General features: G+C 42.5%; 2 protein-coding genes across 2 annotated transcripts; both read right to left on the bottom strand.

Moving 5' to 3' along the window:
- Positions 1 to 803: 803 nt before the first annotated feature.
- On the bottom strand, positions 804 to 3,468 carry LOC118421998. Its single transcript, XM_035829502.1, has 2 exons — positions 1,015 to 3,468; positions 804 to 872 (listed from the first exon to the last, which is right to left on the bottom strand). The coding sequence occupies exons 1-2, from the start codon at positions 3,466 to 3,468 to the stop codon at positions 804 to 806; spliced, it is 2,523 nt and encodes an 840-aa protein (XP_035685395.1).
- Positions 3,469 to 4,857: 1,389 nt separating this feature from the next.
- Positions 4,858 to 9,983, bottom strand: LOC118420712 (fibroblast growth factor receptor homolog 1-like). The gene is made up of 8 exons (XM_035827664.1): positions 9,670 to 9,983; positions 8,124 to 8,234; positions 7,270 to 7,442; positions 6,833 to 6,952; positions 6,470 to 6,549; positions 6,192 to 6,332; positions 5,485 to 5,575; positions 4,858 to 5,257 (listed from the first exon to the last, which is right to left on the bottom strand). The coding sequence occupies exons 1-8, from the start codon at positions 9,815 to 9,817 to the stop codon at positions 5,198 to 5,200; spliced, it is 924 nt and encodes a 307-aa protein (XP_035683557.1). The 5' UTR covers positions 9,818 to 9,983; the 3' UTR covers positions 4,858 to 5,197.
- Between the last annotated feature and the right edge of the window lie 2,300 nt (positions 9,984 to 12,283).

Below are 12,283 nucleotides of genomic sequence, written 5' to 3'. Positions count from 1 at the left end.
TCTAACATCTGCTTGGAGATTAGTGAAAGCTCATTAGCTTACCGAAAACAGTGGATGAGTAGTACTGCGTCATGACATCTTCAGCTGCTTCCTCCCATCAATGGGGGTTTCGCCCCCTAGCAGGACCCCCTCAGGGAGGCGGGGCAGGCAGTGTGGCCAATACTGCCTAGTCATGACCTTTCCAATCACGTTCATTGCTTCGGATCCAGATCCATCGTGATGAGCGTTCTGCTTCTTCGGTTAGTCTTCTGGTAGCATCTCTCCTCCTTTTCCCATTTACACCAACTGCTCCTAGTGTCTTCCATACTGACTGGCCAATAAAGCCTCTGGTCCCAACCTCCACTGGGAAGCATTGTGTCTTCCATCCTTGGTCTTTGCAATTCTGAACCAGTTCCTGATACTTCAAGGCCTTTCTTTCATGGGCTTCCTCTAGCCTCTCTTCCCATGGAACAGTCAGTTCCAGAAGGACTACTTGCTTTGTCTGACTTGACTTCAGGATCACATCCGGTCTTAGACTTGTTGTCACTACTTCTTCTGGAAAGATTAGCTTCTTGTCTAGGTCGACTTGTAAGACCCAATCTTTTGCTGTGTTGAGTATCCCTACATCTTTCCCTCTTTCCTTCTTTCCTTTCCTCACTTCCCCCTCTCTCAAGAATCCGATGAACTGCGGCCCCTTTCTGACCTGTTGCTTGTTTCTCGTCCTTTCCTCTTCAGCACTGCTGCCAATACCCTCAGCACCTTGTCGTGCCTCCATCGGTATCTTCCTTGGCTCAAGGCCACTGGGCATCCTGACAGAATATGGCTCAATGATCCTCTTTTACCGCACAGGCCACAGTTCTCCTCTTCTTGCATCCCCCACATTTTCTTGTTTGCTGGAGTGGGTAGAAGATTGTACACTGACTTCAGGAGGAATTGCAATCTCAGGGGCTCCCATCTATTCAACTCTTTCCACATTACCTTTCTGTCTTTAACTCCTTCCCATCTAGTCCATGCACCCTGACTACCTTGACTCACTGCCTGGGCCCTTCTAACTTCCTCCTCTTTCCTTCTCGTTTCTCTCTGTACCATCTCCCTTCTCTCTCTTGGCCCTGCTGTGCACCAGCTCTGGTGGTCAGTTTTCCCTGCTCCTAATCCCAGTCTGCCTTGGGCCACCACTCCCACTATGTCGCGATGTCTAAGACTACTCTTGGCCTCTTGTACTGCCTTTGCCACAGACCACTTCCGTCCTGACCTCAGTTCCACGCCTGCCTGACTGACCTTTTCATCCTTACTCCCCTCCAAGGTCATCAGGGCCCTTGTCTTGCACACCTTAAACTCTTCCACTACTGAGGTGAACGGTAACTGCAGTCTCGCCGTTCTGCTGTATAGGCCTAGTCTGGTAAAGCATGGGAGCCCCAGCCACTTCCGGAGATGTCTGCTAATCTTCCTCTCGACTTCTTCCACTGTGGTAAGGGACATATCATACATTGTCATTGGCCATGTTATTCTGGGCAGCAGACCGTACTGGTAACACCAGACCTTGAATTTCCCTGGTAGTTTGCTTTCTTCTATTGCCTTCAGCCCTTGGTTAACTTGCTGTCTGAATTCCTTTATGTTGTTCTGGTCTCCTAGTGATTTGTCAAACTTCTTACCAAGGCTTTTTATCGGTTGTTCGGTTACTGAAGGTATTCTTTCTCCTTGAATTTCCAACTGGATCGTATTAGTCAATCTTCCCTTCCTCAGTACCAATCTTCTACACTTTCTTGCTTTAAACTTCATTCTTGCCCAGGTTGCGGCCTCCTCCAAACTCTTGAGCATCCACCTAGAACTCAGCACACTCTCAGTTGTGATTGTAAGGTCGTCCATAAAAGCCTTTAACGGAGGCTGTCTGACTCCCGAACTTGTTTTTGGGCCTCTACTCTGACGCATAGCTGGCTTCATGACAAGGTTCATCGCTGCTACGAAGAGTATCACTGAGATTGTGCATCCGGTTATAATCCCCCTCTGTAGGCTCTGCCAAGCTGTAGTGTTCCCATTGACTGTGAATCTTATCTGTAGACCGTCCAGGTACTGGCTTATCACTCTACATGCCTGCTGTGGAACATGACATTTGTTTAGGGCCATCTTGATCAATTGGTGAGGAACTGAGCCGTATGCATTTTCTAAGTCCAACCAGACTACTGAGAGGTCTTTCTTCTCTGTTTTTGCTTCTTGGATCAGTTGTGTCAGAATACTGGTATGCTCGAGGCAGCCAGAAAACCCTGGTACCCCTCCTTTCTGTACCGATGTGTCTATATAGTTGTTCCTCAGCATAAAGTGCAAGAGTCTCTTAGCCAAGATCGCAAAATAAATCTTGCACTCCACTGATAACAGGGAGATTGTTCTGAACTGGTCGATCTTCAGCGAGTTCTCTTGTTTGGGGCAAAACACCCCCTCAGCTTTCTTCCAGGATTCGGGTATTTTCTCTTTCCGCCAGAGTACCTTAAGTAGCTTCCAGAGTCTCCTCACTAATTTGGGGCACTTCTTGTAGACTTTGTAAGTTATTCCGCTAGGGCCGGGTGCTGATCCCGCTCTTGCCTTCTGTACGACCTCCTTTACCTCAGACAGCTTTATTTCACTACAATCCATCGGGTACACTGGAGCTGGTTCTTCCATTCCTTCTATGTCTTCTATGGGACTGTCACGGTGCTGGTCCCCATGTGTTGCTCTCAGATGAATCTCTACCTCCTCCACACTGGCCGTAAGGTTTCCGCTGGTTTTTGCACCCAACATCTGCTTAGTGAACTTGAAGGGGTTTGCCACGAATTCTGCCCTCCTCCTTTCTCTGTCTTTCCTCTTCCTCCTAGCTCTTTCTGCTCTACCTAGAGTGCACAGTCTTGATCTCAACTCTTTTCTCAGCACTTCAAGGGCTTCTTTTTCCATCTCAGTTGCTTTCAGCCATCTCTTTCTTAGCACTTTTAGCTCTTTCCTTATCTGCTTCCTTTCTCTTTCTCTCCGATTTGGGTGCCCAGCTTGTCGTCTGCTTTTCCCTACAGGCTTCTCTCCAAACCTCTCAACTCCAACACTGTACACAATTTCCATCATTGCCTCTATCTTCCTTTCTGCTGCTCCTGCCAGCACGCTTTCTAATATCCCTTCTAGGTCTTCGTCTAGCTGTTGCCATTCTTTCTCTGCATTGCTTGGGGGCCATTTGACTTGGCTTTTCCTAGGTTCTGCAAGCCTATTGCCTTCCGGTAGCACTTCTTGGTCTCCAGCTTCTCCCTGACTATCGTGCGGTCTCTCCTTTTCAGCGGTTTCTGTCAATTCCTCGTTTCTCCTAACAGCTTGTTGGCTCGTCGCTGGATCTGGATCAGAGCTTGGATTGGCTGTCTGCTGCTCACCGCTCACATGAAGGTCTTGAGAACTGTGGGTTTCTTCCTGTCTCCTAACCTCCGCCGTCTCACCGAGAATTCTCGAGCGTTGCTCTGGGTGTTGCCTCAGACAGCCCATTTTCGTCTGATGGATCTTGAGACCCCTACTGTTTTTGCACAATTTACCGCATCGGCATGCTACCTGTGTGTCCGTTGCCGTTTGTTCAGGTCGTAGTCGGGGCCGTTGCCTAGTTGTTGCCGTGGTATCCGTCCTACCGGTGCTCTCTTCCGCCCCCCCTCTCGGAAGCACCTGGGGGTATTTTTCCGTATAGTGACAAGATGCAATGGGTTAACTGACCCACACGCAGATAATTGGGATACTTTAATGAGACATCATTTAGTGAAAGAACCGGTTTTTCGTTTCTTTGTGGATGTTTTGTTTTCTCTCCAGCAAACAATAGACAGCGCCCCCCAGCCTGCCGTGCAGATTTTCTGACGCGCTACGGTTTTACTGATTAACATTCAATAGCGTTAAAGTGTTACGTATTACTTTGCTCTAAAGTGTTTCTTAATTACCAGAAATAGTATTCTTTGCAGGAATCTGGTATGGGACAGTAGCACATGTAGAAATAACAACAACTATAATCCAAGTGAATTCAGGTTATCTGGGTCTATTTGTACTTTTCCTATTGCACCGGATGGACTTGACGGCGATCGCGCTGCGCTCTCACTACGCTCTCATTGCGCTCTCACTGCGCTCTCACTGATCATACAAAATGTGAAAGTGTGACCGAGAAGACAACAAAACGCACAAACTGTAAAAAAATATTCGTTTCTTTTCTACACAATTCGTTGAGCGATCTGTCAAAAATTACGTCGCAGAGAGAGCGCGGCGAGAGCGCCGTCCTTGTGGAATGGGGGTATCAGCATAAACATAAGGGACCCTTTGCCATTTAAACGTTTTTGTCTGGAGTTACTGCGTGTCATGACATGAGTGGGTTCAATGACACCGTTCCATGACATGTACACTGAGTCTCGTGGTGAACTCGGTCACATATATCAACAATGACGTCACAGCTGTAAGACCACTATGTAATTCATATGAAGGATTTTTCAATATATGTATTTATAATATTTGATGTTTGTTTTGGACTTTCATCACATGAATTAACATGTGTTCAAAATAGTAATAGAATGTAGAACAATCCATAGTTGTAGTTCAAAATCAAACAAGAAAAAGACGCCCTCACAGGACAATTCGGTAACTGTGAATATTCTTATTTTGATTTTTCTGTGTGACCTAGTGCTTTGTATTTCATGTATCTTATTTTCACAGTTATATATATATCTGCACATATCTATTCATACTAGTTTATCATAGAATATTGTCCTGTAGTTATATATACATTTGTAAATAAATTTTATTCAGTTGAGTTGTACTGATATTTGTTTTGGACTTTATGTCATACCTAGGCGCGATAACGTTCGATACATGTGTTCATGTGATAAAAAGCCGTACCACACAGGCTTCGAAGTTGTATCACAACAATATAATTCGAACATACACTGCGCACGCCAGAGCGGCGCGGTCGACAATTCGAAAACCTAGGCCTGATTCGGACATTAAAACATTGCTATTGTAACAGTGTTTGTTCGAGGGCACCAAGTGCCTTCGGCCGTCGGGCGATCCTTCCCGTGGTCGGGCTGTGATACGGAATACACCGTGTTGTATTCTATATGTATATCTGCCAGAATATTCTGAAATAAAGTTGAATGGCAGCAAAGAATGGAATGATCTAGCTAGACCACTTTTGTGCTTTGTTTTCCAGAATGACGTCACCCGCCTTCTTCTGACATCCCTTTTGGTCTCATACCGAGGTAACTGGTGCCTCTATCGCAGCCACGGGTGCGTTGAAGTAAAAGAAGCCCTGATGACGCAACGACAGAATATGTTGGAAACAATGACATCCTCTTTTTTCACTATGGGTCAATCAAAAATTACAATAGTATGGACGTCATACAAAGAAAGAAATCAGTTGCTGGTGCGTTATTCAACATCGATAGGCAGAAATGTCACCCAATTTGAACAAACGTCAAGTAGCAAAAACAGCAACATGTAGGTGAGACAAACAGGTGAAAAAAAAATACATCTCACATTGGGATCTGCCTCCAGCTGCTGTCTGACAGTCGAGGCGTCCGGCCTGGTCTTCTCGTTAAACTTCCAGCACTGCAGCATCAGCTGGTATCTGGGTTGGAACAGGAAGCATGTACAGAAAGCTAAGGGCACAACCTGCCGTACGTGCAAATACGTGCTGTCTACGTGCCAAAACGTGTGCAATCTTTTGGGATCCGTAAGTCGTAAGTACCGGCTCCGTACGAACTCGTAGGGAACGCGACGGATTTTGGAGCACGCAGACACGTCGTAGAACTTTACGTGCAGGCAAAACTTTGTGTGCCATCAGGCTTCAGATTCGCCCCCGTACGTGCCAGTACGGGCGACGCGTCTACCCTGTACAGCCACGTACGGCAAAATTGTACGTACGGCGGGTTGTGCCCTTAGCTTAACAGAAGGACAGACATTGTTCATTCAGTCTGATGTCATGACTTTCTACGACATTTCCTGAATATGACCGATTCTATTTTATAACCAACGCGCTGTTATTGTCATTCCAGAATCCATCTTCAGAATTGGGCCAGACGTCGATACCTCTCACCGTCTTCGACAGAAAGTAAGAAATAAACTTTAACGTAACAGTTATATGTTCTTCCAACATAGGCCAGCTTTCATTCTAGAAATAACATGGAAGTGTAGCAGTGTGAGTACTCCGGATTCCCCTCCTTCCAAAACCATCCCAGTCGTACCTTCCTTCTGTGCATAACTGAGGCCTGGGGAGTCTGAAGTGGTTTTGCAGAGCATCATACAGTCTGTCTGCCCCCTCCATCCCAGGGTACGGCGTACGGCCGAGCTGCGCCACTTCCCACAACAGAACCCCAAAGGACCAGCTGGAAAATAAAAGACCAATTGCGTTAAAGAGGGCAAAGGTTATAACTAAGATATGAAGATTGACAACTGTCTGTCTGAAGAAGATCAGCATTATTGTTTACAAGTTCAGTTTTTACAGACAAAGTTTAATACTCACACGTCACTCTTGTGGGTGAACCTAGCCTCGTTCTTCAGGCCCTCCGGCGCCATCCACTTCAGCGGCAGGAGGTCATTACCCTGGAGGAACATATAGGAAGATTTTTCTAATAGCTGCTGAGTTCCATCTCTGTATCTGAAAAGGGGAAACACCATATGCATAATGTGAGTGCATTCCAGCTGCATAGATTCATTGTAAGTTAATTTTACTTTCTATGTAAACATCACATCCGTCTTTTCCAAAACTGTCGGATCTTTAAAAGACCAGAATCTAATATTTTTAATGTCATCGTTTTAATGTCCTCTAAACCAAGTGATACTACTAAAGCTTCCTCTGCAAGCTCCTTTCGTATATCCGACCTACCCCGTCCTGCCGATGGTACCCCACAGCGTACATGTCCCGGGCCAGCCCGAAGTCTGCGATCTTGGCGGTTCCCTTCCCACAGATCAGGATGTTCCGGGCCGCGATGTCTCGGTGAACCAGCTGCTCAAAGATGTGGGAGGTTAGTTGGTCTACTGTTCCAGCATATTCCGAAATCAAATATTTCAAATCGTTGACAACAACGTTTAAGCTTAAAGAGAAAATTCTAAGAATAAGGTTCATGTTGCCAAGGGTTGTACAATAAAGTCATGAACTCTGATCTGATTGAGAGATTGTATCTAGTGTCATGGTACGACTAATATTGCTTGTCCCATGCATCGACTTTGAAAGAGAAGATGTTAGAACAGATCTTTGCTGGCAACATGGGGAAATGGAGGGAAGTTGTACGACCTATGATGCAGTTTCTAAAAGTTCCTCACCCTCCTGCTTGCCAGATGCTCCAGGCCGCAGCACACTTCCACCATCATGTTCTCGAAGATGTGCCGTTTGTTGACCAGAACGGTCCTGTTGAGTTTGGACTCCGCACGTAACGTCCACAGCAGGTGCAGGAGACTCCCGTGTTCGGCATATTCCAGCACCAGTTGGAGCGGACCTAATGGGAAACAGTGCAAGAGCAACTGTGACATAAATGCATCGTAAGGTATCTGTACATATCTTTCATCCGCTCGGTGCTGGAGTATGGCTCCCCTGTCTGGCCGTATAAACTGCCAGTCAGCCGTACTGAGAGACATAGGAACTCGTTTGTGGCGAGGGCAGCGAGAGACTTACTAGACTTAGTCTGAGTCCCATGTCACTATGTGCAATATCGTCCGCTCCCATCTGCAATATCGGCCGCTTGCTGTATGTATACATGTAACCAGTTGTTTTGTTATTGTTGTGTTGGTATGTACGTCGTTAAGAGATTTTAACTAACTGACTCATGAAATGGTTTTAAAAAATGTATTCTACCTATCTCTTGATTTTAATTGCCAATGTATTTGCATTATTAACTCGCAAAATCGACGAAGTTCAGTCTAATTGACTGCCAAGTTGATTAAATAAAGTTTGATTTGATTTGATTTTCAATAATTGTCGATATGGTTTTATTAGTTGTACTTTTGTGCTCAAGGAACACTGTGTACATGTATACAACCCGCTAGAGATATTTATGTCCAATAGACTCTTCTGTATGTCTGTCACTCGAGATGTACCCCGGCGTTTACATTTACACATTTTAAGTTCCAAAACGTTTAGTTCCAAAACGTCTAAAGATCAAAAAGGAAGTTGTACTAACCGTCTCTAAAACAGATGCCTTTCAGCCCGATGACGTTGTCATGGTTACCGCACAACAACATGATGCAGGTCTCCCTCAAAAGGGCCTGTCTGGCCTGGGGGTCATCATCGTCTGGATTGAAATCCATCAGTGCATACATGTAAAAAAAGTAAATAACCAGACCTCAGCCAACAGGTAGATTGTCAGATCAAACAAAAAGGCTGACGAATTTCACAATACACGTTTTTTGTAGCGTTTTAGATCAGTACTAGTCTATAATGAAACTATTTCAAAGACTTTATATCCGTACACAAAATAAAGCGCTTACCAACAAGCTTTCCATCAGTCCTCTGATCCTTCTCAAGTTGTAATGACCCAAAACCTAAGTCGCACTTCCTGAACGGAATTGTTGGTAAGCGCTTTATTTGTGTACGGATATAAAGTCTTACAAATTGTATCATTATGTTAACTACCGTCACAGATGAACTTACATTCAGTACTAGTCTAGTTGATATAATTGATCGACCACTTTTTAATAGTTTGATAGTTATATTTCAGCCATACCATAGGTATGGTGAAATATATTGTATTCGTAATGTTTCTTTCTTTCTTTCTTTCTCCTGTCAAATCTTCAAATCGAATCAACTCCGCCATTTTTAAACCGATTGACTTGAAATTTGGCACAAAGGTAGAGTAAGCCAATACCCTCAGGTGTTTTTTCCATTTTTTTCATATCTGCCTTCAAAATGATTTTATTGAGTTTTTTGTCAATTTTTATGTATATTTCGGGCTCCTGTGCCCTGGTATTAAAGCCGAATGACATGAAATTTGGTACAGAGGTGCCCTGATCATATGCCCACCCAGATTTAATAACAGTTTTGGCATACGGTAGAACAAAATGCTTAATTTTGCGATTTTTGGCCATTTTTTGACAAAAAAAGCACATTTTTGCCTCCTGTACCCTCGTTTTACAACCAAATGACCTGAAATTTGGTATAAAAGTGCCCTTCAATTATGTGTGCATGAATTCAATAACAGTTTTTCCATACAGTACAACCTAATGCTAAATATTGCGATTTTATGGCCGTTTTTGGACAAAAATTGGACATTTTTGGCTCCTGTTCCCTCGTTTTACAACCAAATGACCCGAAATTTGGTTAAGCGGTGCTCTAGATATTTATCCAAATGACCATGTATAATTTTTGGCATGGAACACTTTAAAATGATATATTTGGGATTTTTTGGGGTCATTTTCCAATGGCCAACGACCTCAAGGCCTATTGTTGCATTATGGCTGAAATATGCTGTATTTGCTCTCAAGCAAATGTCGGCCTTTCTAGTTTTTAATAGTTTGATCAGCCTCGCCGCGTGTACAAAACAAGCTGAATAACACTGATTTATACAATTGTTAGATGGGTAATGACAAAAAGACTATAAAAAAATTAACAATTACAATACATGACGAACAATGAACACTAAGGTAAAGACAGGAACGTCCTGCCAGTATTACTTAGAAGACCACATCAACTATAATTGTCATCTTCAAGTAATAGCGATAAGGATTTACCTTTGAGTTTCTTGACAGCTACCACTACATATTCGTCTTCAGGTTGTGTCAGCGTTGCCTTGACTACATGTCCAAAAGCGCCCTCTCCCAGGATCTGTCCGCCCTGCAGCCTGCTCCTGTGGATCTCCCGTTCCTTCAGCAGCTCCATGTCGATACTGCCTGACGAGGAGCCTTCTGTGAGCGGAACCAGCGCCTGGAGATTCAACCACAGTGTTGTTTGAACGTCTGATAAACTTATAACATCCTTGATCACATACGAAGAGAATTAGACTTATTTTTTCTGCAGGTGGCATCAGGGCCTAAACAGTGGGCGTTACATTTATTATATTTCAGCCATACCATAGGTATGGTGAAATATATTGTATTCGTAATTATATTGCAATCCATACATAGTATGGGATTGCAATATATTGTTTTTGCTGAGTTTCTTCTTCTCCTGTCAAAATCTTCAAGTTGATTCAACTTTTTCATTTTTGGATCAAATGAGATGAAATTTGGCAGGGTGGTAGAAATAGCAAATACCCCCAGGTGTTTTTTTCACTTTTTTGATAGAGGCCTTAGAATTTATGATATTTAGGGTTTTTGGTCATTTTTAGACAACATTTGTATATTTTGGGCCCCTGTGCCCTGGTATTACAAGCTAATGACCTGAAATTTGGTACAGAGGTGCATTGGACATATGAGCACAGAAAACTATCAACACTTTCTTTATAGATCACTTCAAAAATGAGTTATTTTGGGGGTTTTGGTCATTTTTGACTAAAAATGTCTATTTTTGGCTTCTATGCCCTAGTATGTAAACCAAATGACCTGAAATTTGGTACAAAGGTAAATTGGACATATGACAACAGGACCCCATCAACACTTTATTCATTGTTTACTCCAAAAATGAGTTATTTTAGGGTTTTTGGCCATTTTTGACTAAAAATGTATATTTTTTTGCTCCCATGCCCTTGTATAGAAACCAAATGACCTGAAATTTGGTACAGAGGTGCATTGAACATATGCTCACATGACCCCATTGACACTTTCTTCAAGATCACTCAAAAATGAGTTATTTTGGGGTTTTTTGGTCATTTTTGACTAAAAATGTATATTTTTGGCTTCTATGCCCTTGTATGTAAACCAAATGACCTGAAATTTGGTACAAAGGTAAATTGGACATATGACAATAGGACCCCATCAACACTTTCTTCATAGAGGCCACTTATGAAATGAGTTATTTGGGGATTTTCAGCCATTTTTAACTAAAAAATGTTTATTTTTGGCTCCTATGCCCTTATATTGAAACCAAATGACCTAAAATTCGGCATGAAGGTGTGTAGGACAAGTGCCCACAGTACTTCATTTTCCCTTTGAGCAAACATTTCTTCAAATTGTTGAGTTTTAGGATTATTTCAAGGATGAAGATGGATTGCAATATGCTGTATTTGCTCCTAAGCAAATGTCGGCCTTTCTAGTTATATTGCAATCCCCATACATAGTATGGGATGCAATATATTGTTTTTCCTTTCGTTCTCCTCCTGTCAAATCTTCAAATGGATTCAACTTTTTCATTTTTGGGCCAAATGAGCTGAAATTTGGCAGGGTGGTAGAAGTAGCAAATACCCCCAGGCGTTTTATTCACTTTCTTGATAGAGGCCTTAGAATTTATGATATTTAGGGTTTTTGGTCATTTTTAGATAAAATATGTATATTTTGGGCCCCTGTGCCCTGGTATTACAAGCTAATGACCTGAAATTTGGTACAGAGGTGCATTAAACATATGAGCACAGAAAACCATCGACACTTTCTTCATAGATCGCTTAAAAAATGAGTTATTTTAGGGTTTTTGGCCATTTTTGACTAAAAATGTATATTTTTGGCTCCTATGCCCTTGTATTAAAACCAAATGACATGAAATTTGGTACATAGGTGCGTTTGACATATGGCCACAGAACTCCATCAATGCTTTATTCATTGTTTACTCCAAAAATGAGTTATTTTAGGCTTTTTGGCCATTTTTGACAAAAAATGTATATTTTTGGCTCCTATACCCTTGTATGAAAACCTAATGACCTGAAATTTGGTACAGAGGTGCATTGAACATATGCTCACAGGACCCCATTGACACTTTCTTCATAGATGACTTCAAAAATTAGTTATTTTGGGGTTTTCAGCCATTTTTGACTAAAAATGTATATTTTTGGCTTCTTTGCCCTTGTATGTAAACCAAATCACCTGAAATTTGGCAGAAAGGTAAATTGGACATATGACAACAGGATTCCATCAACACTTTCTTCATAGAGCACTTATAAAATGAGTCATTTTGGGATTTTTTGCCATTTTTATATTTCAGCCATACCATAGGTATGGTGAAATATATTGTATTCGTAATGTTTCTTTCTTCTTTCTTTCTTTCTTTCTCCTGTCAAATCTTCAAATCGAATCAACTCCGTCGTTCCTGGACCGAATGACTTGAAATTTGGCACAAGGGTAGAGTGGGCCAATACCCTTAGATGTTTTTTTCATTTTATTCATATCTGCTTCTAAAATGATTTTATTGAGGTTTTATTGCAATTTTTGGACCACAACTTTATATTTAGGCCCCCTGTACCATGGTATTATATCCAAA

The sequence above is a fragment of the Branchiostoma floridae genome, chromosome 8 (assembly GCF_000003815.2).
Source record: "Branchiostoma floridae strain S238N-H82 chromosome 8, Bfl_VNyyK, whole genome shotgun sequence".
Taxonomy (NCBI): Eukaryota; Metazoa; Chordata; class Leptocardii; order Amphioxiformes; family Branchiostomatidae; genus Branchiostoma; species Branchiostoma floridae.
This window is presented reverse-complemented; position numbering and strand designations above follow the sequence as displayed.